The 23,377-nt window shown below is 31.6% G+C and overlaps 3 protein-coding genes across 8 annotated transcripts in view; 1 reads left to right on the top strand and 2 right to left on the bottom strand.

Moving 5' to 3' along the window:
* Window positions 1-1,273: 1,273 nt before the first annotated feature.
* Window positions 1,274-6,377, bottom strand: LOC134723271 (guanine nucleotide-binding protein subunit beta-like protein 1). 4 transcript variants are annotated; one of them, XM_063586891.1, is made up of 3 exons: window positions 6,317-6,377; window positions 2,190-2,482; window positions 1,274-1,937 (listed from the first exon to the last, which is right to left on the bottom strand). In XM_063586891.1, the coding sequence occupies exons 2-3, from the start codon at window positions 2,467-2,469 to the stop codon at window positions 1,306-1,308; spliced, it is 912 nt and encodes a 303-aa protein (XP_063442961.1). In that variant the 5' UTR covers window positions 2,470-2,482; window positions 6,317-6,377; the 3' UTR covers window positions 1,274-1,305. The 4 variants fall into 4 exon arrangements, with proteins under 4 accessions (XP_063442961.1, XP_063442959.1, XP_063442960.1 ...); XM_063586889.1 differs by lacking the exon at window positions 6,317-6,377 and adding an exon at window positions 5,368-5,490; XM_063586890.1 differs by lacking the exon at window positions 6,317-6,377 and adding an exon at window positions 5,364-5,486.
* Window positions 6,378-6,422: 45 nt separating this feature from the next.
* Window positions 6,423-11,893, top strand: LOC134722438 (calponin homology domain-containing protein DDB_G0272472-like). Its single transcript, XM_063586059.1, has 7 exons — window positions 6,423-6,529; window positions 8,386-8,466; window positions 8,882-9,599; window positions 9,841-10,027; window positions 10,805-10,890; window positions 11,172-11,274; window positions 11,613-11,893. The coding sequence occupies exons 2-7, from the start codon at window positions 8,393-8,395 to the stop codon at window positions 11,891-11,893; spliced, it is 1,449 nt and encodes a 482-aa protein (XP_063442129.1). The 5' UTR covers window positions 6,423-6,529; window positions 8,386-8,392.
* A 3,539-nt stretch (window positions 11,894-15,432) lies between these two features.
* The window catches only part of LOC134720970 (eukaryotic translation initiation factor 2-alpha kinase 1-like), a 41,691-nt gene continuing 33,746 nt past the window's right edge, over window positions 15,433-23,377 (bottom strand). For all 3 annotated transcript variants that reach the window (XM_063583596.1, XM_063583598.1, XM_063583597.1), the window contains one exon: window positions 15,433-19,889. In XM_063583596.1, coding sequence (XP_063439666.1) covers window positions 19,722-19,889 — 168 coding nt within the window. In that variant the 3' untranslated portion in view covers window positions 15,433-19,721. The remainder of the gene's footprint in view (window positions 19,890-23,377) is intronic.

The raw sequence follows: 23,377 nt of genomic DNA, 5'->3' as shown, positions 1-23,377 counted from the left end.
AGATGTGTTGTTTCTATAAATGGGCAATAAACTTTATAGCCCAATAGTATAAAGGGGCATATTTGAATCAACCACAATATAGCCCATTTATAGTATAAAGGGCAAAGTACAATATCCTTCATTATTTAAGACCAAAAAAAAAAAACACCAATAATTTACAATGTATCACATGAAAAAAAACCAGCAGTAGTAATTTTTCTTTTGTTTATAGTAGATTCGAAAAAGACATTATTACATAAATTAGAGTACCAGAGAAACTGACCAAACCATCAAAATACGGTCAAGGTCCGATGAAACCTGCCAGTCGGACATGTACACCATACAATCATTCTTCACACCAATGACCTTGCTTAATGTATCTAAGAAACAGGCTTTCCAACAAAATTTAACCCATTAAATGAGGTTGAGGTCAGTTGGATCCGGTCTGGCGGACAGGAGGACGTGTTAATCAACAAACAATTGGTATTCCTATGGGAACCAACTGTGCTCCATTTCTTGCCTACTTGTTCCTTTGTTAATATGTAACTGATTACATATAGGAGCTTCTTAGGAAGAACAAAAAAGAAGGTTGCATTATCCTTAACTTCACATTACAGCATAATATTGCACTTAAAGTAAACAATTCAAAGTTTGGAGACAATTTGAAAGCATCAATGTCATCTATTCCATCAAACTTGAAATAAAGGACACAAAAGATACAGTAAAGTCAGCCTCTTATCATTGACTTACATCAAGAAATTGGCCTTGTGGATCGTTCGACAAAAGGGACACAATCTTCAACAATAGACATTTATTTTCAATAGAAAAACATGGTCTTGTTTTTGTGGGTTTGAGGTGCAACACCACCATTGTTTTTCTAATATGCACTTTGAATTTTTTTTTATCTTTGTTTCAAATAAATAAATACTAAAGATTACGTTTATTTGTCAGTTGGAATTAAAATTAAATATTGCTATGTCAATAAAGCATTAATTGAGGTTGATTCAACTACAATTCTGGACAATGTTACATAACTCCAACTCTTAAAGATGACTTTAACAATGACATCATTTATATTTTTAGATCAGATACTAGATGCCTGCACCTTGCAAAAGTTATGTTATTTTATCGTTTTGTAAATTGAATATCAGCATATATTTACATTGCTTAATTTCTGTAAATTATATGGATAGAATGTTATGGTAGATGCACTATATTTTGTGTATCAAAAAGGTAGTGATAAGCCTTGGAAAATTTATATATCAAGTCAGTAACATAGAGAAGTTTTCATTAGTTAATTATATTATGTGTTTAATAAGAATAAAACTATCTATAAATGTCCCATAAACTAATATGGCTATCCTTAGATCCACATGCCAATAAATTATCAGATGAAAATGTGACACACTGTACACTTTCTTTATGGTATGACAGTACGGCCAAAGGTTTTAATTTTTTCACAGAATATATCCTGACATTAGAATCCCATCCACCAGTGGCAAATATCTTTTGATCATGTCTTATTGAAACACTAGTAAATCCTGGATTTTTCACTGTACTCTCTCTCCCTTTTACTATAGTGTTATTCTCACTAATTGACCATGATACAAGATTTTCATCAGCTGATCCTGATATACCAAAGTTTGATTGTGAGGAGTAATCAAGGCACATGACAGATTCTTTGTGTATTTGTGTCTTGTCAGCCATCTTAAAAGTTTTGGCATCCCATGATGCAATACACCCATTTTCATATCCAATCAAAATGGTGTTTTCGACAGATTTAACAGCCATGCACATTCCATATTTTTGCCCTGAAATATCTGGTTTCAGTTCTCCTATACATTGCATTGTACTCATATCATATAACTGTACTGTAGAGGTACTTTCAGATGGTACAGCAATTTTATTGTCTACTATGGAGCAGGCACAGTATCCAAAACTGGTGGATTTTATGACATCTGTAATAAAAAGAAATCATCCTTGAAATAGCATTTTCAAATTATAAGTAAATATTAAATGAAAAACTTTGCTTAGTCAATATATACCGTATAGCTGGTAATTTTTGCAGGTGTAAACTCATGATACAGTACTACATCTCCTTATTTTGTTAAAATTGTGTCATTTCATTAATCTTATATTATGGTCAGTGAGTTGTAGTTTTTCGACAAGAACTACATGCATTAAATTACAAATTCATATTACTATAGTACCTGATTTTGTCCATACATCTTCTATCTTACTCCAAAACTGTATAAAGCCATCTCTACCGTGTGTAACCATTGTACAATCACTTATAAACTCTATCCGTAACACAGAATGTCCAGAATGACCAATTATCTTATTTACTGGACGCTTTGTTTCCATGTCCCAGACGTACACATTCCCATTCTGATCTCCAGAGTATAGAACATTACTTGACCAATACTTTAAGCATGTGACAGCACTCTCACTTCCACGTAATATGTAAACTGGATCTGGTCCATGTGCCATTGTATTATCAAAACTGTAAAATTAAACAACATAATGTTGTCAACATTTGTCAATCACCCATACTTTTTCTGGCAAAGAATTACAGCAATTAGAAAACTGACATTGTAGCAAAGGCCATCCATGCTTGCAGATTTTTTTGTGAGGCAAAGAAAAAAAAATATCTGTGTATCTTATCTAATTTATATGAATGTATATCAATTTATAATATGAGATTGGAACATGACCCTGCCTCCCAAAAAAATTATTGACACAAAAAAACAAAAAAACTAAAATAACATCAAAATAAACAGTTCATGAACAAAATTATGGTCACTTTAAGACATGCTTAAGGTAGCACTCCACAGTTAGGTGTGTAGTTTCGCATTTTGGCCCCTGTGGATTTTTAAAATATGAGAGCTAGTGTGAAATAAAATTCATTTTTGGATAGCTGAGTACTAAAATAGCCTTTGTATTGGGTTTATATGAACATCAAGATTATGTAATGCATGTAATATAGGCTGTTTTCTGTATGACAGTCCGTATTTGCATGCCCATACCATACATTGGTCCGGCAATTATTGTAATGATTTTTTCCAACTTTTTATGGCTCGAACTTTGTGATTGGATTTTACGAAAAAATGAGGCGAAAGACACCCATTTTTTATTTGATCATTAGGAAGATCTATGCAAACAGTTTCTAAAAAGGTATCACTTAAAGGCATTGAAATTCTAGTTTGATCCAAATTTTGGGGGGATATGTGACATGTTTACCCCCCTTTTTGCAATATTTTATTGTAAATAATTGCAGAATGTTGCCATGGATACACATAAAAGGAATTATTTTTCACCCTTTTAACTTTGAAAAATCAAATCTATGGAAGATACTGATTAGATATAGGAAGATGTGGTGTGAGTGCCAATGAGACAACTCTCCATCCAAATAACAATTTAAAAATTAAACCATTATAGGTTAAAGTACGGCCTTCAACACGGAGCCTTGGCTCACACCGAACAACAAGCTATAAAGGGCCCCAAAATTACTAGTGTAAAACCATTCAAACTGGAAAACCAACGGTCTAATCTATATAAACAAAACGAGAAACGAGAAACACGTATATATTACATAAACAAACGACAACTACTGTACATCAGATTACATACATATGCACATGTACAACACAAACAGTAAGGTTAATGTATTAGAAATCCAGAAATAGGAGATGATAAAACATTTTGTTGCTCATTTTTAATTTTCTTTTCTAACTGTGGAGTGCTACCTTATGGCACATCAGAAAGCACAGAAATGCACTTTTTAAGATAAATTTCACCACAAGTCTGAAGTCTTTTATGTTCTTGTTTTAGTTCTGAAGTTAAAAACTCTGCTAGGATTGCAATTCATGATTATTTTATTGTTTACTGTCCTTAGCAACCAAATATACACATTTTGACACTTAGACATGTTGCGGTCTTAAATTTGTACTCTATTAGCTTCGCTCTTGTTATCAAATATTGCGCTTTATCTGATATCCCCAGAATGTATCGCTTGAAATTTTTGAATGCGAATAAGTCAAATAAACATTTTTAGCAAGATTTTATATTATAATTTGGCATTAATTAAATTTATTGATGCCAGTACTGTTAGAAATTTATACCCTGCTTGAGAGCTACTAAAACAAGGTTAGGTATGCTATTTACAGCAAAATTGACATACAGGTGCATTCAAATACCTAAAAATTGTATAATTTTTTCTCTTTTAATGTAGTTTTATGATTTTAAACAGAAAAAAGGGAAAAGTTTTTGAATTTTACCCCAAAAATGAGACAGACTTGAAGTTTTTCACTATGATCCAGCATTAATTTTTAAATCACTTTTTGGCGCGTTTCAACATCAACTGCTAACCTTCATAAAATCTTTATTACTGAACCAATTTTAAAAACTAAGGTACCATTTTAGTCGTTACAGCTAGTAGAACATAGAAAATATACTACAAATTGAGGCAGGAGGGGAAAAATTTCACCTTAAGGTAGCACTCCACAGTTAGGTGTGTAGTTTCGCATTTTGGCCCCTGTGGATTTTTAAAATATGAGAGCTAGTGTGAAATAAAATTCATTTTTGGATAGCTGAGTACTAAAATAGCCTTTGTATTGGGTTTATATGAACATCAAGATTATGTAATGCATGTAATATAGGCTGTTTTCTGTATGACAGTCCGTATTTGCATGCCCATACCATACATTGGTCCGGCAATTATTGTAATGATTTTTTCCAACTTTTTATGGCACGAACTTTGTGATTGGATTTTACGAAAAAATGAGGCGAAAGACACCCATTTTTTATTTGATCATTAGGAAGATCTATGCAAACAGTTTCTAAAAAGGTATCACTTAAAGGCATTGAAATTCTAGTTTGATCCAAATTTTGGGGGGATATGTGACATGTTTACCCCCCTTTTTGCAATATTTTATTGTAAATAAATGCAGAATGTTGCCATGGATACACATAAAAGGAATTATTTTTCACCCTTTTAACTTTGAAAAATCAAATCTATGGAAGATACTGATTACATACATATGCACATGTACAACACAAACAGTAAGGTTAATGTATTAGAAATCCAGAAATAGGAGATGATAAAACATTTTGTTGCTCATTTTTAATTTTCTTTTCTAACTGTGGAGTGCTACCTACGCTAAGCCAATGCTCCGTGTTTGTCCCACGGCCCAGCTTGTCTGGAAAAACAGCCGTCGGACGTCAGAGTAATCTCGGACTAAAATAAGGTCAAATAAGATATTCAGTCCAAATCTTTAGTTAGTAAAAAAAAATTTTTTTAGATGCCAAGTATTACTAGAAACAGCAGAAATTGTATTTAATCGAATACTTAGTGGTGTAACGTTAGATGTATAAAGAATACTTGCATACATAGTCACAATTTCTGTCTGCATAAAATTTCTCTATATTTAACTTTCACTTTATCCATGTGTTCTACTTTCATTTTCGAAGGAAATGTGAAAAATTGTCTAAATAATCATCAACTACGGACAAGACATGATTTTTTTTACCGGATCAACATCTTTTACGGTCTGTGTATCATCAATTGCAAGGATTTGTATAGATAGATTATACAAAACCTTGCTAACACTTATCAATTCAATATTAAAAAAAACAGTTTTAAAATATTTGATTTTTGGATTTTTTTATCAAAGTTTCAAAAATCCCAATTTTTTCAAGTTTATTTTTTTATATGATTTTAAAAATTTTACCAAATAATTAAAATTTAAACCCCGTTCGAAACAAAAAAGAACTAAACTGTACTAAGAGGTCGTCAAAAACATTTAATTATACATTTCATAACCGGTAAATCTTTGAAACTACTAGTTTTCTGTGCATCATTTTGCGACGTTCATGATTTAAGAGTACGTAATGATCAGTATTGTGTTTGAAGCTTCAGTCTGAGACTACTATAACTATAGTAGTCTCAGCTTCAGTATAGACGCCGATCGGTTGTTTACTGTCACAGTACCTATCTTTGAAGCCTCCAACTATTGCATGATATTACCGTAACGTTAACACACGAATATGAAAATAAATCAGAAATGTGCTTAACTAAATTGTAAACAAGAAGTAAGCAGTAGCAATTTTGGTATAACTGTCAAAAATCCAATACAAGAGACACGCATACTCCGTGACTTTTTGATTGAGAGTTGTCACGGTAAAGCAAGAAAGCGTCCCTCGTATAACTTTAAATTTTACAAATTTACTACTGGCACTTAGCGTTGGCTGCAACAAGTTTTGCAAGAAATATGCTTCACTTCATTTATATTCCATTGACAAATCAAATACTATATATAAACAATTCGGCAATATTCACCAAAACTCGCATTGGTCAACCGTTGAATTGATTCATGCACCACCAATCAGTTAACGCAAACGTTCCCACATGATATCTAACGTCGAAACGTCATAAACCTCTGTGGCAACCGTGTATCAGATTAGAACGTTGCAATCTATCTGCCTGCTGCTTTTATACTGCTGAAGTTGAATTTTAAAAGTTTTGCGAAGATTGTTGGAATCTCATTGTGAGGTAAGACTAGATATGTTTGTCTAAAGCGTCATGCACCCTAACTAGGCAAATGTAATACAAAATTAGCGAACATTTTTCCAGTAAACCATTCATCAAGTTTCTCATTTCTCCATTTGAAATGTTTTGCCTCTCTTTGACAGCAAGGTTGCAAAGTTAAAATACGCGAATTATTTCAATATTGGTTATTTCATGGAACCGTTTACTCCAAAAAAAAAAATTGTAAAAAGAAGTAGCAAATCCACCACTGTCTATTTAACCTATTTTTTTAATTTATTTATGTTTGATTATTGTTTTTCGTTGTTGCTTGAATTAAGAGCAATGACTATTGTATGATAATTTGTGTAAAAGTTCAACAAAAACATATAAAACAATTATAAAGTAAGTTGATGGCACCGTAGTCTTTTTCTCTAGCAATAGTATGCATATAATCCAAATGTTATAAGTTAACACAATCAAACACATTTAGTACCCTCTGAAATATAGAGAGAACTCAACGTCTATGTCATCACTGCTTATCACATGGATCAAATTCTATTGAAGATGAGACCCATAATGGATTAAACGAAAATAGCAAATGAAAAAAAAGAAATATTGTATCAAATTTAAACGCGGCAATACCTTTGATTTAAAAAAAATGAATAATCTTAAAATGTACAATTGTAATTAAAAATTATTCAATACCCTTAGATTTAAAACTGTTTCATCCTATTGCCGAACATAATGTATGCATGGATTTACCTTCACCAGTAACGTTCGAATCATTGATGTATACATACGTTGATATTTTGGGGACTGTTTAAACTTGACCCCAAACGGATAAAAAAGAACGGCATTTAAATAGATATAAAAAATGTGGTATGATTGTCAATGAGACAACTGTCCACAATAGACCAAAATTACACAGACATTAACAACTATAGGTTTTCAACAATAAACAAAGCCCATACCACATAGTCAGCTATAAAAGGCCCCGATATGACAATGTAAAACAATCCAAACGAGAAAACTAACGCCCTTACTTAAATAAATGAACGAAAAACAAATATGTAACACATAAACAAACGACAACCAAATTACAGGCTCCTCACTTGGGAAAGGCACATACAAAAATATTGTGGAGGGGGTTAAACATGTTAGCGGGATCCCTACCCTCCCCTTACCTTGGACAGTGGTACATAACAGTACAAAATAAGAAGTCAACTTTGCCTGAAGGGAGTTTAACCCCTTCAAAAATTGCAATTGCATACATTTATAGTAATCAATGCACACATGGTACTATATAAACATAGATCCGATAGATTTAAGAAAATGTGGTATGAGTGCCAATGAGACAGCTCTCCATCCATGTACAGATACAAACTGTGTCACATGACACTGGACGGCATAACGTCATAATTATTGTATTTCTTTGGCAACGTTGTCAGTTTGTTAACCTGACTTCGACAGTGTACACGCTTTTTAAAAAATTGGAACTTAAAAAATCATTTTGTCCAAGAATCAGTAATGTAGAGACTTGGTAAGTTGAATTCATACTTAATTTAACCTATATTTGTTTCTTTTTCCTATTTATGATTTGGATGGAGAGTTGTCTCGTTGACTTCTTTTTTATACGAAGGGACATTGGAGTAACTGAGCCAAACGTGTTTCTGTGTCATTTTTGTCTCTTGTGGAAAGTTGTCTCATTTGCAATCATATCACCTATTCATTTTGATGATAAAGAGTCAATTGACCACAAAAGGGTAAACAAGATATGATAGATAGAGAGAGAAATAAAAAGAGAAAAAAGAGATTTGATTACCACAAATTAGAGAAATAAACAAGTTTTAGTGTAATGTTTCCTCATCTTTTTTTTTCAGAATTGAGATGGAGATCCATAGTAGCAGTCTTGAATGGAATGTCCGTAATTTAATGTTGTCGTTGCTGCACGTTGCTTTCGGGTAAGCAATCACTTCCATGTCTAATGATATATGTCGGCACTGCTGTTAAATTTAAATAGATATTATTTTCTGTCCTTACTTAGCTTTTTATTAGAATTTTAGAACTATTTACTATTTTTAATTTAAGACTAAATAACTTTACCTGAATTAAGTGAAAAATACCTTTACCTGAATCAAGTGAAAAATATCTTTACCTGAATTAAGTGAAAAATACCTTTACCTAAATTAAGTGAATAAGTCAAATACACATATTTGTATAACATTTCTTCGAAAACTATTCTATTCTTTGTTTTCAAGAATAACATTCAGTGTGACTTTTTACTGTCATTGATATTTGTATTTCGTTGAATTGGTGGATATTGCAGGCTATAGGCGGCGTTACATTAAGTCTGAAAACTAATTGCTTTCATTTCAGTGAAATAGAAGCTAACGTTATGTCTGGTGCCCAACTAGATAATTGTAAAGAAATTGAAATACCTCAGAATTACAGAGAATCAGAAAGGGTGGGAAACGAGTATGAGAGATCCGCTTTCTTGAAGGATGTAAATAACTCAGAAAGTACTGAGGCATTGGATCTGAAAGATGAAAAGGAAATAACAAGCACAGACGAAGAATGTGCTGCTTTTTACAAGTCCGTCAGAGATGCTGAATACAATAAACTTGTTGACGCATATACAAGAGAAAAGGCAACAAAAGAAGAGAAAGAGAGAAATTTGATAGCAAGAGAGCAAGAAAAAGTAGATTCGACTGAAGTCAAAGGCGAATATGCTGATTTCTACAAATCAGTCAGAGATGCTGAATACAATAAACTTGTGGAAGCATATGTCAAAGAAAGGATAATGAAAGAAGAAAGGGAGGCTTATACGAAAACAAGAGAGCAAGAAAAGGTAGATTCGTCTGAAGTAATATCAGCCAAAGAAATAACAGACGAAGACGAATGTGCTGCTTTCTATAAGTCCGTCAGAGATGCTGAATACAACAAACTTGTTGAATCATATGCCAGAGAAAATATAATCAAAGAAGAAAAGGAGAAAAATAGGATGACAAGAGAACAGGAAAAGATAAAGAAGCAATTTGAAGAATTCTGGGAACCAACCACTAACATTGATTCTCTGCGGCATGTTTCCCAAAAGGTATATACATATTTGTTTTTAAATTCTATGTTTCTTCAACTTGGCTGTCTCAGTATTAGGTACTAAGGAAACTTTTTTTTTAACTGTTTATCTTTCTAGAAGCAAGCGTCCAATCAATCAGTAGCTCATTTTTTTTCTTTTTAATTATTTTTTTAATTGGCCTGTTCCAATATTGCGCGTATAGAGCAAAACTGTTTACATTTCGTAATTTTCACATCTTCATATTTTTTTGTCTTCAAAGGACAATGAAAAGAATGCTTGTACTCCTCAACAAGAACTGCACTTCAAAGTGGACCCAGTACAGAATAGACAAACAGGACCATTCCTTTCACCGGTGAAAGAAGAAAGAATAAAATCATTTGTGCGAGAGCAGCATTGTAATTATCAAAGCTTCCAAAATACAGACATGAGGAATGCTACGATCAACAGTAAGCACATATAGATCTTGTCTCCTATAGTACGAAAATATGGAATTTAAAAAAAATAGAGGATCACAATTGGAAATACATGTATAAAAAAAATTTCGTGTCTGACAGGAAGAAAATCCCCAAAAAATAAACTTAATAATTGTTCTCTATGCGGGAAAGCTTGAATAAAGCAAATATGTAAATAAGGAGTTGTGGTATAATTGCCAATTAGAAAACTCCCCATCAGTGACCAATAGTAGGTTTATGTTTATTTACTCTAGCTAATATCGTATGTTTTTGCTCTTAATGATAAAACATAATAATATATGAATATGATTTTCGTCAACAAGTTAGTCATCAAATTTTTTTTCTATAAATTATTCTTTGAATATTTCTTACTCCTTTTAATGAAAAAGATGCATTTTTGACACGTCTTATTAGAAAAGTTATATTCAATGAATGAATGAAATGTCAGACATATAAAAAAATAATCTACTTTCAATTCAGTCAAAAAAAGGGGGGTAGGATGAAAAATTTGGTCTACTTTTTTTTAGTTGTAATATCTGTCCTGTCTTTTTTTATTAGTTTATCCTGACTTCATAAAATATCATCTTTCCTTTTTTTGCAAGGTTCCTCATGCTGCTCTTTTTCCTCAAACCTTCTGTCCTGCCTTTTTATTTCAAATTTCATCCTAGCTCCCCCGACCACCCTTAAAATCAAATGATAGCTCTCTCACAACGGTGTGTGTTATCGAGTTTCAAGTTTTTAATTGAGACACATTCTTGCCTTGCTTTTCAGGGGAACTGGACACAGCTGTAACAATTAGTGAAACTGTTCCCAATAAGAGGAGTTCTTTTCAACGGATAGTCAATAGAGTATTTAAGGTAAACATTTTTGATATTGTAATATCATACATTGTAGAATTGTGTAATTTAAAAAAAAAAGTAGAAACGAACTTTTACAAAATTGATTCACATGTACTGGTGTTTGCGGTCTACAAGCTTAGTCATGTTAAAACATAACGTCAAAATTACATTAAATATACAGACATGTTATTCTTGTTGATTCACTAGATGGTCTTTCCAAGCTGAATTCCCATTTTTTTGTAAGTTGTGACTGCATGCTTAAAAGGACCTTATAACACTCTTTTTACTCTATTTTTCAGAGAAGCAAGCCTTCAACAAAAGACATCAATGATAATCAGCGTGCATTAAAAGAGGAACTAAAGTTAGATTTGTCGACATTGGATGACAACACTGAGGATGAAGGTAAATTATATTATATAACCTTTTTCTATGTAACGTGGTTCCCGCTTTATAACCTTGGTGTCTTTTCAATCCATACTGAATTTAGCCAAATGTTGGATATAATCACTAACTGTCATTAATAGTTGACACGAAAAATTTAATTTAGAAATTCAACACTGAAATCTTCAATCTGAATACAAACTGTTTTTTTTTAATATTACAAATTATTTTTTTAATCTTCATACGCGAAGTAGTTTTGCTGTTAAGGATTGCAGTTTAGATATTAAAGAGCAAGCATTCAAAAAAAAGTCTGACTTTCACTTTTCCTATGTTAATAACACATTTTCATTTTCTTTTAGATATACCAGACACATCAAGGACGTCAGACAGTGAATGGTTCAGTATAAGTTTAAGTGACACAGAAGAAACTCCAAGACCACATTTGAGGCCATTCTTTTCGCCACTAGTAGACGAAATTCAAGGTTCAACGAATACTAGTAAAACTAAAGAATCTGCAATAGATATAGAAGTTGGCTTTCAATCCAAACCTAACAGTAGATTCACTGGTTTTCGACAGTGGTTTTGTCAACTATTTTGTTGTCGTAGCAAACCTGATAAAGATGTTGACAATTATGTATAATTTTTGTTGTTGTTATTTATTTAATAAAACTTTTATTTTGTTTAAATCTTAGATTTATGATAATGATTAGCAAGTTGGGTACCTGTAATTCGATGGTTGTTGTTTGTAATGTCTTTATTATTGTTTTAACAGATAGTTGAAATGTTTTGGCGAGGTCTTTCAGAGCTTACAATACCTATTGAATTTCACTCATTTTTAAGGCCATACAGTGACCTTTATTTGTTGAAATCCTCATAATTTGGTCTCTTGTTGATAATATTCTCATTGGCAATCCACAATCCACAATTCTTAATTTTTATGTATTCAGACAAGTGTGGGCTCATGATCAGTGTGGATAGTATGCTTGAATGTTTGACCACTAAACAGTCTAGTTTATACAGTGTTCTTTCTTAAAATGTGTTTCACATTGACAGTCATCCTTAATATCAGAGTAAAACCATTACCAAACCCCAATTTGCAGTGTCGGTTATTCAATATCTGTTTTTTGTGTGTGTTAAAGATTGTCACGGAGGAGACACTATTTGTACATGTGTTATGGATACCATATGATTCTGTTATAACATGTACCACTAAACGTTGCCTCTGGATAAAAGCCAACATTCAAAATTAGTATTTTAATTCTTTCTTTAAAATATCTTCTTAGATTTTCCAAGGTTGAAGTTATATTCAAGAAAAATTCACCGATATGAAATAAGTGTGATTTTTAAACATGGTTTAGTTATTTTTGTTTGTTTATGATTCTTAATTTTTAGAAACAAATAGTGACTATGATTCTTTAGCATTTAAAATGAAGAAGGTACTAGTATTGCAGAATTACTCTTGTTTCAATTTTTTTTATGTAGATAGCACTATAAATGAAACCTGTAGGAGAGACTTTGTGTAGTATTGAAACAAACAGTGTTGCAATCTTGCAAAAAAATAAAATCACAAAAATATTGAACGAGGGGAAATTAAAAACTGAAAGTCCCTGATCACATGGCAGAATCTAAAGCTCAACACATCAAACGAATCAACATTAACTTAAAGTAAGAAACTAACGAATTCGGATGAATGATAAAAGTTGACAATTTAAGGAAAAGTGTATAGTAACATATAACGTCCCATATATAACACAGATATAAAACCAAAACACAAATTTTATTATAAATCAGAAAAAAATAATTTAAAGTATTATGATTAACACTTAATCGATAAAACATATTTTTGTTCGGACAGCTCTTAAAGAGTTCACCATAACATCATGGCTGCATTGAAAACTCCAATCTAATTAAAATATTGATCTCTGATTATAAAATATTGATCTCTGATTATAAAATATTGATCTCTGATTATAAAATATTGATCTCTGATTATAAAATATTGATCTCTGATTATAAAATATTGATCTCTGATTATAAAAAATATTGATCTCTGATTATAAAATATTGATCTCTGATTACGTTATATAACGTAATGAGAGATCAATATTTTAATTAGATTGTGAAAACTCATTCCTGTAAGCATTCGCCGAAAGTGCTTAATAGAATGTCTGCATGTGCAGGTGCTATGAAAAATAGAAGGGGAAGGTGCCAGTATGTTCTAAATGAATTACAAGTATAAAACTTGGTGTAAGGATGCATCAAGGGTAATTCTAGTATACCACAAAAAAATGTCACACTGGCCTATATTTTACGCCTCATTTACTTACTTTAAGTTTAACGCCTAAATAGTTCTCATGATACTAAATGATCTACAATATAGATGCATCTAAATAACTAATACAGCATCCTACATCAGGCGTTAAGCTCGATGGAAATACGTCGACGGGTAAAAAGAAGCGTGTGTCAAAAAAAGGTAACTCTTGTCGAGTTTAAATATATATGCTTTAATAACATATGGTAAGTTTTGCCATGAAAAGTGAACCACTTTGACTGAAATATTATGCTGGCATAAGTTTTATATTATGATTTCATTTTTTTTTTAAATATTTAGTAATCTCCATTGTTATCCTATCTTTGCGTAAATCAGATATCATAACGGTCATCAAGGAAATAGCTTTGGAAATATTTTGGTATTTGCATGCAGATTATCAATTTTCAATATGATCCTATATTAAGTTAAACTGTGTGTTTAAATATATGCTGTAAAGTGGTCGAGATAGATATATTGTTGTAATACGTTGTAATGATACATTTTCTTTCACATTTACGAATCAAAATATATATGAAATCATTAAAATATAGATTTCTTTAAATAATAAACATAATCAATGCTTGTTAATGAAGCACAAACCATTGGTGTTTGGTGCAGTACACACAGGATAGTCTATGCTCTACGATGAATATTCATGAACATGCATGAAATATTAACCACTGGACGTTGAGCACTGTTTCCAACAATCACTCAGTCTCTTCCTTGAAATGCTTTTAAAACCATGGTAATTTGGTGGCATGCATCTACGAACGTTTATATGTACCAGTAACAACATCACAAGGAGTAATATTTGATTCAGTCTGCATTGTACGAATTTAATATGAACAGCTTAATACATTGGTGGTTTTAAAACAGAAAAGTTATAAAAGATGATTATAAGAAGACCCCATATTCAGCAAGGCATGGGGTGGAACTTGTAAAAATAAAATGCATCGCTGAGCGCAGCCTGATACGACCGCATAGGTCGAACCCTGAACAATTGGGGCACATTCAAGCTTGATACTGTCCGAATTTGGATTCTGAACAAACTGTTGACATAATATAGGTTTCTGACAAAAAATAAATGTGTTCAAAGATTTCACAAATCTATTGCATAACACTTGAAGATTTCTTCTTGTAACTTTTCAAAAATTCGAAAAATAAAATATGAATCCCTTAAATAATTGTAACAAAAAATCCCCCCCCCCCCAAACTTATTGATTTGGGCCCCTTTTGGTCCCCTAATTCCTTAACGGTTGGGACCATCACCCCAAAATGAAGACTAACCTTCTTTCTTTAGTATTACACCTTCTTTTTTCATAGACTTAAACTAAAGTTTTTGACTGGAAACCATTGTGTCTTTTGACGACAATGCAGACGAGGCAGACGTCAACATCATACCATTATACGATTCATTATACTGTTGTTCTAAAATGAAAAATTCTATTAATGGTTGATCAAGTCTTATGCACATACCAGTGTGGGGTCGTATGCCCAATTCAATAGTCAAACTACATTTTGTATGCTTCAGAATGTAATAAAATTTCAGCTGAAAAATGTGAGATGTTTTGTATATTATTGAAGAAACAGGATATGTCAAATGCCATGGATGAAATGTACATCACCTTAAATTCTTAACCTTTGAAAGTTATCCATGATTCAATAAATAGCATATGGAAATGTTGTTACATCATCTCATGATGGTGCATAAGCAAATCATATAAACACATTTTTCTAGTTGTGTTATGAGAATTATCTCTTCATGCAAGAAATAGATACCACAATAGCAACTATAAGAGAAATTAAGTCTTAGCAGACTCCTATTTCCCATCATTTTTTTTAAAAGAAAATACAACCTATGAAACTTTTCTGATGACGACATAGGTTGAGGACAATTCAATACAAAGGGCAACCAGATGCTCCGCAGGGCGTAGCTTTATACGACCGCAGAGGTTGAACCCTGAACGGTTGGGGCAAGTATGGACATAACATTCAAGCTGGATTCAGCTCTAAATTTGGATTGTGATTAAATAGTCTGACACAGAATGAATGTGTTCTAATGAACTTAAAATTTTTGTTTTCTCTTAGAGCAATTCACTATGCTGTTGAATATTAATCCTCTCAAAAAAATGTTTGAAGAAATTTTCTTTTTATTTATGAAATTTCAAATGAGAAAAATTTACCCCCTTTTTTTAATCACATCCCCCTTTCCCTTATTCCAAAACTAATCTCAATTAAAATATTCTAATGGAGTTTGCAACAATAACTACTCATTTAAATACATCATAAAATATTAAGATGTAAAAAAACTGCTTGTTATCACTGAATGGTAAAGATCATTTAAATTTAACAGTTGGTAGTAAAAAGTGAATATACATTGTATATTGTATATAACAAAGATTTAAGTTGATTCTAGACAAAGACAGATAACTCGAATTAAAAAAAATTCTCGCAATAAGATATTTCTTGCTTACTATTCTGGACAAAGAAAGATAACTCTTATTAAAAAAAAAATTTGCTATTTCACAATATTGTGAAATTAGATATTTCTTGCCATTGCACAATACTGTGCAATTGAAAAGACTTGCTATTGCACAATACTTAATATAATAATTTGAGATCCTGATTTGGACCAACTTGAAAACTGGGCCCATAATCAAAAATCTAAGTACATGTTTAGATTCAGCATATCAAAGAGGCCCAAGAATTTAATTTTTGTTAAAATCAAACTTAGTTTAATTATGGACCCTTTGGACCTTAATGTAGGCCAATTTGAAAACGGGACCAAAAATAAAGAATCTACATACACAGTTAGATTTGGCATATCAACGAATCCCATTTATTCAATTTTTGATGAAATCAAATAAAGTTTAATTTTGGACCCAGATTTGGACCAACTTGAAAACTGGGCCAATAATCAAGAATCTAAGTACATTTTTAGATTCGGCATATCAAAGAACCCCAATTATTCAATTTTGATGAAATCAAACAAAGTTTAATTTTGGACCCTTTTGGCCCCTTTTTCCTAAACTGTTGGGACCAAAACTCCCAAAATCAATACCAACCTTCCTTTTATGGTCATAAACCTTGTGTTTAAATTTCATAGATTTCTATTTACTTATACTAACGTTATGGTGCGAAAACCAAGAAAAATGCTTATTTGGGTCCCTTTTTGGCCCCTAATTCCTAAACTGTTGGGACCTAAACTCCCAAAATCAATACCAACCTTCCTTTTGTAGTCATAAACATTGTGTTTAAATTTCATTGATTTCTATTTAATTAAACCAAAGTTATAGTGCGAAAACCAAGAAAATGCTTATTTGGGCCCTTTTTGGCCCCTAATTCCTAAAATGTTGGGACCAAAACTCCCAAAATCAATACCAACCTTCCTTTTATGGTCATATACCTTGTGTTAAAATTTCATAGATTTCTATTCCCTTTTACTAAAGTTAGAGTGCGAAAACTAAAAGTATTCGGACGCCGACGACGACGACGCAGACGACGACGCCAACGTGATAGCAATATACGACGAAATTTTTTTCAAAATTTGCGGTCGTATAAAAATAGTAAAACCATATTCATGAGGACCACAACAGAATCTTGATATTTTTGGTATGATTCCTGAATATAATTTTATAATGATGACCAAGCAAAACTGTATGTACCATAGTTATGATAGTCAGAAGAAATAAAGAATTTCTGTTTGTGGTGAAACGATATAAATCTGATAGAAGTCTTCTGAATGATAACTTATAATTATGAATCTTAAATCCAGATGAGATTAAAGTAAGAAAGTGGGTCTCATTGGGGTCTAAGCGTGAAGTGAGATTGACAATTTTCATATATACACTGGGTAACAACACATCTAGCTGAAACTGGTATGCATACTCTATAGTAGCAATCCTATATAAACATGTGTAGATAGGTACAGAGGAATTTTCTTCTACTAACTAGATTTTAATTCAAAATGTTTGAAAGGGAAAATACTATCAACATCAGAATCTGAAATGGCATAGTCATTTTACATGAAACTAATGTTAATAGTAATCATACAAATATAATATATTTGTCAAAATAATATTAATAAATCAAAATTAAAACATAGCTATATATATATGCAAAACATATTTTTAACAAAAAATATCACTTCTGTTTATAGATTACTTTAAATTCAGAATTCGAAATTAATACAAAGTTTTTATTAGAAAATTGCAACATGAATTAAAACACATTTTTTTATTTTTGCCATAAATATTTATGTACACGATGTTGCATTATTAAATATTCATAAGCAAAATTTAATTCTTGTGTTTTGTTCTTACCAATTTCCATAAAAAGACCTTGGTATCATCCATGTACTTTCGTACTTGGTATTTTGCTTTGACATTGGTGCAACATTTATTCGGGGATGGATAAAACCTGGGTTTTCAGGAAACTGACTTTCTAATCTAATAAGAAACTGTTCTAAACGCTATCATCTATGAGAGTTAATACCAGGAGAAGGTTTCACAAAAAAACTTGAGACTAATATTGATCGTAAGTATACTGAATTACTCGATCAATGTAAGTCAAAAGGTTTTTTTTGTGAAACAGACTCCAGATATTATAATTATGTAATAAAATTTTTAAAAAAAATCCGACTTTGGGACTGATATGGATTCAATATGAATATGGATAATCGTAAGGCACACACAATATTTTTTTTTAAATGAAAATTTCATTGTGACAGCAAGAATTGACAAAACAAAAACAATTGAAAAGAGCATTTCTTTTTTGAGCATTTAAAAAAAAAATATTACAACTGGCAAATGCATACTTGAGTCATTAGCTGACAAGAAAAAAAATAATTTCTCTAATACTATTACAATTATTGGTATAAAGTGGACAGTTGACAAAACCTATGGTGTACTAGAAAGGTTTTGGCATGGCAAGCAACATCATCTATTGTTTGGGGATGGACATTAATAAAAAGGAGAAATATAGTCATTATACTCGATGCAGTGGTAGAATTTATTTTTATCTACTTACAGAACACAGAGCCTGATCAATTTTCAAAATCAAAAGTTAAAACAAGAATGTGTCCCTAGTACACGGATGCCCCATCCACATTATCATTTTCTATGTTCAATGGACCATGAAAATGGAGTAAAAGCTCTAATTTGGCATTAAAATGAAAAAAATCATATCATGATGAACATGTATACTAAGTTTCAAGTTGATTGGACTTCAACTTCATCAAAAACTACCTTGACCAAAAACTTTAACCTGAAGCGGGACAGACAAACAGACAAATGGAAGGAGGGATGGACAAACAAACGAACGGACAGATGAAAAGACGAACAGATGTACAGACCAGAAAATATAATGCCCATAAATGGGGCATAAAAAAAACAATCGATTTATGAGATCAAACAATTGATTTCTTAAATATAAAAACATAAATACAACCATTAGAAAGATTATGTTTATAACAAAATGATAACAAATATACACATTATATTTAATAGGAATTAATTCCTGAATCATTGGGTGGCTCATTCTTAGAAATATTATAAACTAATCTCTTTCTCACAAATTTGTTTGATATATGAATCAAGTCTATTCAATTTAACTAAGTAACGAAATCACATAAGTTAAATGAACAGGAATAACTTTGTGGTACATTGTATATACAATAAGGCCATCAACATTGAGCAGACACATACACTATATACACTGTCTTCTTTCATCAAAAATTTATCTACATATCTACAATACTGATTTGAATATTAAACAGCTTTTTCTTTATGCAAACCTTAAAAGTTTTCAAAAATACATGGTTGATGTTGATGAGATAAAACTCCTAAGATATACGGAAAAAAGCCTGCATGAAGTCGTATATTGTATAAATCTGAAAAAAGACAAACTCAATGCCAATACAAGTATAAAGTAAAAAATAGCAAATCTTTCTGTTTTATCATTTCATAATTTATCCATACATGTAGTGTAGTTGTGGCAATCTTTTTAAGTTATTTCAAAGAACTTCTGTTTGCAGTAAATGATATCAGTCATCCTTGTTACACAAGGCTATTGGACAGTTTTAAACCAGGAATAAAACTTGTTTACATACTTAAATCTCAATATAATTCTCAAAAGATAATGTTCTTTTTTAGCTTCATCACGTTTTATCCTTTTTTGTCATTGGTTTATGTGGTAACCGAGCCTGCTCTAATGTTAATGAAGATGTAAGAATTTCCATTTGTACATCTCTTTCCTTCAGCATGTCTTTTAACTTCTGTATTTCTGTTGCCTGATTGTCTATCTTTGTCTGCATTTCCAGTATTATCTGAAACAACGATTTATGCAAATAAGACAAATAAAAACAAGCATTCTGTGAGTATTGCATGGCAATACAAAGTCCCTTACCAGTTAAAAATTCATTGTAATGGAACAAAATTCTAACTTGATTTATAACTTGTCACATGAAATAACAAACAAACCTACCACTAAATTCTTCAAGCAATTATGAAAGAAAAGGAAAAAACTCCAAAATGTCATTTACAAATCTTTTAAAAAAAATGAATTATTCCCCTTTGAACAGAAATCTAGTAATTTAATAAGTATTTCATTAAAAATTTAATTCTAGGAAAAGATAACCAGATGCTCCGCAGGGCACAGCTTTATATGACTGCAGAGGAAGAACCCTGAACAGTTGGGGCAAGTATGGACACAAAATTCAAGCTTGATACAGCTCTGAATTTGGATTGTGATTAAATAGTTGAAACAGCATAGGTTTCTGACACAGAATGAGTGTGGTCTAATGAACTTAATTTTTTTTTGCTTTTAAGCAATGCACTATGCTGTTGAATATTAATCCCCTCTAAAATAAATATTTAAAGAAATTTTCTTTTTAATTCTGAAATCTGAAATGAAAAAAAAATGCCCCCCCCCCTTTTTCTCATATTCCCCAAAAAAATCTCAATTTAAAATTATCGCGGGTTGTTTTCATTGAATAAGGTATAGGAAAAATTTTGGCGGATTCAACATTTTTAACATTACCTTTGCATGTACACTTTTAAATTGGCGGATTTTATTTTGGCGATTTTGTTCTATCCGCGAAAATAAGCAAAAATTTACACCCCGCGAAAATAACCCGCTCTAAGGTAATAGGACCATAACCCCCTTCCATGTGTGGTTAGGGAGCTACCATTTGATTTTTATGGGGGGTGGGCTAGGATGAAATTTGAAAAAAATAGGCAGGACAGGTGTTTTGAGTAAAAAAAAAAGGCAGGATGAGACATTTGCAAAAGCCCCCCCCCCCCCCCCCCCCCCCTAAAAATCAAATGGTAGCTCCCTTTTAAACCTTGTAATGAAATTTTATAGATTTCTATTTACTTAAACTAAAGTTATTGTCCAGAAACCAGATGTCTTCTTTTGCATAAAAACTGCATTTTAACCCTAAGTTCTATTTTTAGTTGTGTTGGCCATTTTGGTTGGTTGGCAATGTCATCAGACACATTTTTTAAACTAAATTTGTTCTATAACTAATGTTCTACAGACTTATAATATCAATTTTAAATTCTAGATTTTTTTAATTTCACCAAGTAAATCCTTAATTCAATGAGAAGCTACTTCTTTTTGAAAAAGATGATTAATTGATTGTTGGTTGCTTAACGTCCAGTGGCAAACATTTCATGCATATCCAGGACGAGAACAAATTCACAATAAATACAATAGGTAGGTTGATAGAAAAGAGGCCATCTGGGATGATGGTCGGAAAATTTGGACTGCCACTAGAAAATGAGGGTATATTGGATAGGGACAGAAATTTTGCCTTGCAACAGGCCGCCTACAGACCCCTCAAAGAGCTGTTGCAAGGGTTCTTGATGTGCAAAGAGCGTGGTACTCTCTTTAAAAGAGGCATCAGATTTAACGTCCCCCTTCTGACCAGACATGACTTCGAACTTGATATGTCCTGCTCAGCCAAACAGACGCCCCATTTTGGCAAGCACATTATTGTTGGTCAGAAGAAGACCTAGTGACCATATTTCTATACCCCAGTCACCCTTGGGGTTTTAAAAAAAAAGAATAAAAATCTAACTTTCAAAAATAATAATAAATGGTAATACTTTATATTTGTTTGTTGACAGTTATTAATTTCTATTGTGATCAAATTTCATATATGCCTTTGTTTAAATATCTATCATAGCTAATAATATTGTCATGTAATGCTGGATTATAATAGCATTTAAACTGTGGTATTCATTGAATGGTTCAATTTGTAACCTTAATATCTCTTCATAATAAAAAAAAATAATTGAACTGCACCAAACTCGTTATCTGGTAATAATTAAGGTGTACTACCTAATAAATTGAATTAATTATCATTTAATCTAATTTGAATAATACTTCTTAAAGTATTAGAACAATAAGATATCTGATGCATGAAAAACAATAACAACCTGACTATTGGCCTATCTTTATTATTTTATAGGGGAGACATTACAACTGTTCATAGTACATGTTCAGGTACATTATGTATTTATAACAATAGATGGTCCAAGGACACAGTTACCGTCCTTTGGTTTTCGTTGTCTACGAATATAGTCCCTAGTGTAAACAGTGTATAACTTGCATGTTTTATTTGATACACTTTCCCAATTTATTTCTTGATATTAAGTAGGGGGATGTAATTACATGTTTAAAAAATTTGGGTGCTGAATCTTTATGTTAAGTAGTGATTTGGTCCCGTTCAAAAAGGTCAAATTTTATCACGTCTGAAGCTGTCAAACTGAATTTTCCACCCCCTTAACACAGAATTGTCAATATTTTGAGTTAGAGCCGGTAGAAGTTTCTATAATTTTGATATTATTTGTCTCGCTGGTAGTACACTACACTGTGAAAATCTTTTAGAGAAAGAGCAGGTGTCATTTTTTTAATTTGAATTTATTGTCTAAAAGAAATGCACTACAAAATAACTGTGTTCTCGGGCCAGATGACAGAGGATATCTTACAAAACCAAAGTGTCCAAGTAAAAGACATGTCAATTGAAGCAATAATGGTCAGCTATTGATCAAATCAGTAAAACTCACAATTTGAAGAAGATATTCGTAAATAACAGTTTATTTGATGATTTGTTTTTACAAAAAACATGAATTGGAATTTATTTCTCTTGGTGAGGTGAACAGTTGAAGGTTTTCAGAACAAGAAGTGTAGAAAAATACAAAAATAAAATTCTTGTTGCCTAATACTATAGAAAAGTTCATAGGACAATCATATTTAGAATATCTTGGGCATATACATGTAATAGGTTCTGAACATCATTCAAATACATGTATTGTGTATTTTTATATTAGGAAGGAAATGACAGGATTCTTCAATTGTAAAACTTAAATAAGGTAAAAATTATTTTTTTTGCATTCATTTATACTAAATTGGTTGTTATTTACCTAAATGTCAATCATGTATGTATAAAATATGAAACTACATTTTATTGAAATAAACTAGATACCATTGAGATGGGAGCCATCTCTGTGGGCCCCGCTGTCAATAACGTGGGGTAAATAAGTTGCATGGATAATCTGATATGAAGCATTATTTGAAGTTATTACATAGTCTCATGTGTGATTTTATTCTAAGATTTTAAATTAAAACTGATAAATATTCTCAACTTACTTTCATAGTATAATAGTGATATGACTGCATGATGTGAACTCATTGTTGACTACTCTAAGGTGACTTCTGGATATATGGATTGTTGTTTGAACAATATGTTTAAAGGTGCTGCCCAATTGATATTTGTCACATATTTTTAGAATGATGCCTTCAATATAT

Source organism: Mytilus trossulus, chromosome 6 (assembly GCF_036588685.1).
Source record: "Mytilus trossulus isolate FHL-02 chromosome 6, PNRI_Mtr1.1.1.hap1, whole genome shotgun sequence".
NCBI classification, from domain to species: Eukaryota; Metazoa; Mollusca; class Bivalvia; order Mytilida; family Mytilidae; genus Mytilus; species Mytilus trossulus.
Note: the sequence above shows the minus strand (reverse complement) of the source record. Positions and strands in the feature narration are given on the sequence as shown.

Bases quoted from the DNA above. Each gene is read 5' to 3' on its own strand.
- LOC134723271 (XM_063586889.1), bottom strand. From the start codon at position 5,390: ATGCAGACAGAAATTGTGACTAT. The intron at 2,483-5,367 runs GTATGCAAGTAT...TTAATTTTACAG, and splicing joins CAGACAGAAATTGTGACTAT to TTTTGATAATACAATGGCAC. The intron at 1,938-2,189 runs GTACTATAGTAA...TTTTTATTACAG, and splicing joins AGATGTATGGACAAAATCAG to ATGTCATAAAATCCACCAGT.
- LOC134722438 (XM_063586059.1), top strand. From the start codon at position 8,393: ATGGAGATCCATAGTAGCAGTCTTGAATGGAATGTCCGTAATTTAATG. The intron at 10,028-10,804 runs GTAAGCACATAT...CTTGCTTTTCAG, and splicing joins GAGGAATGCTACGATCAACA to GGGAACTGGACACAGCTGTA. The intron at 11,275-11,612 runs GTAAATTATATT...ATTTTCTTTTAG, and splicing joins TGACAACACTGAGGATGAAG to ATATACCAGACACATCAAGG.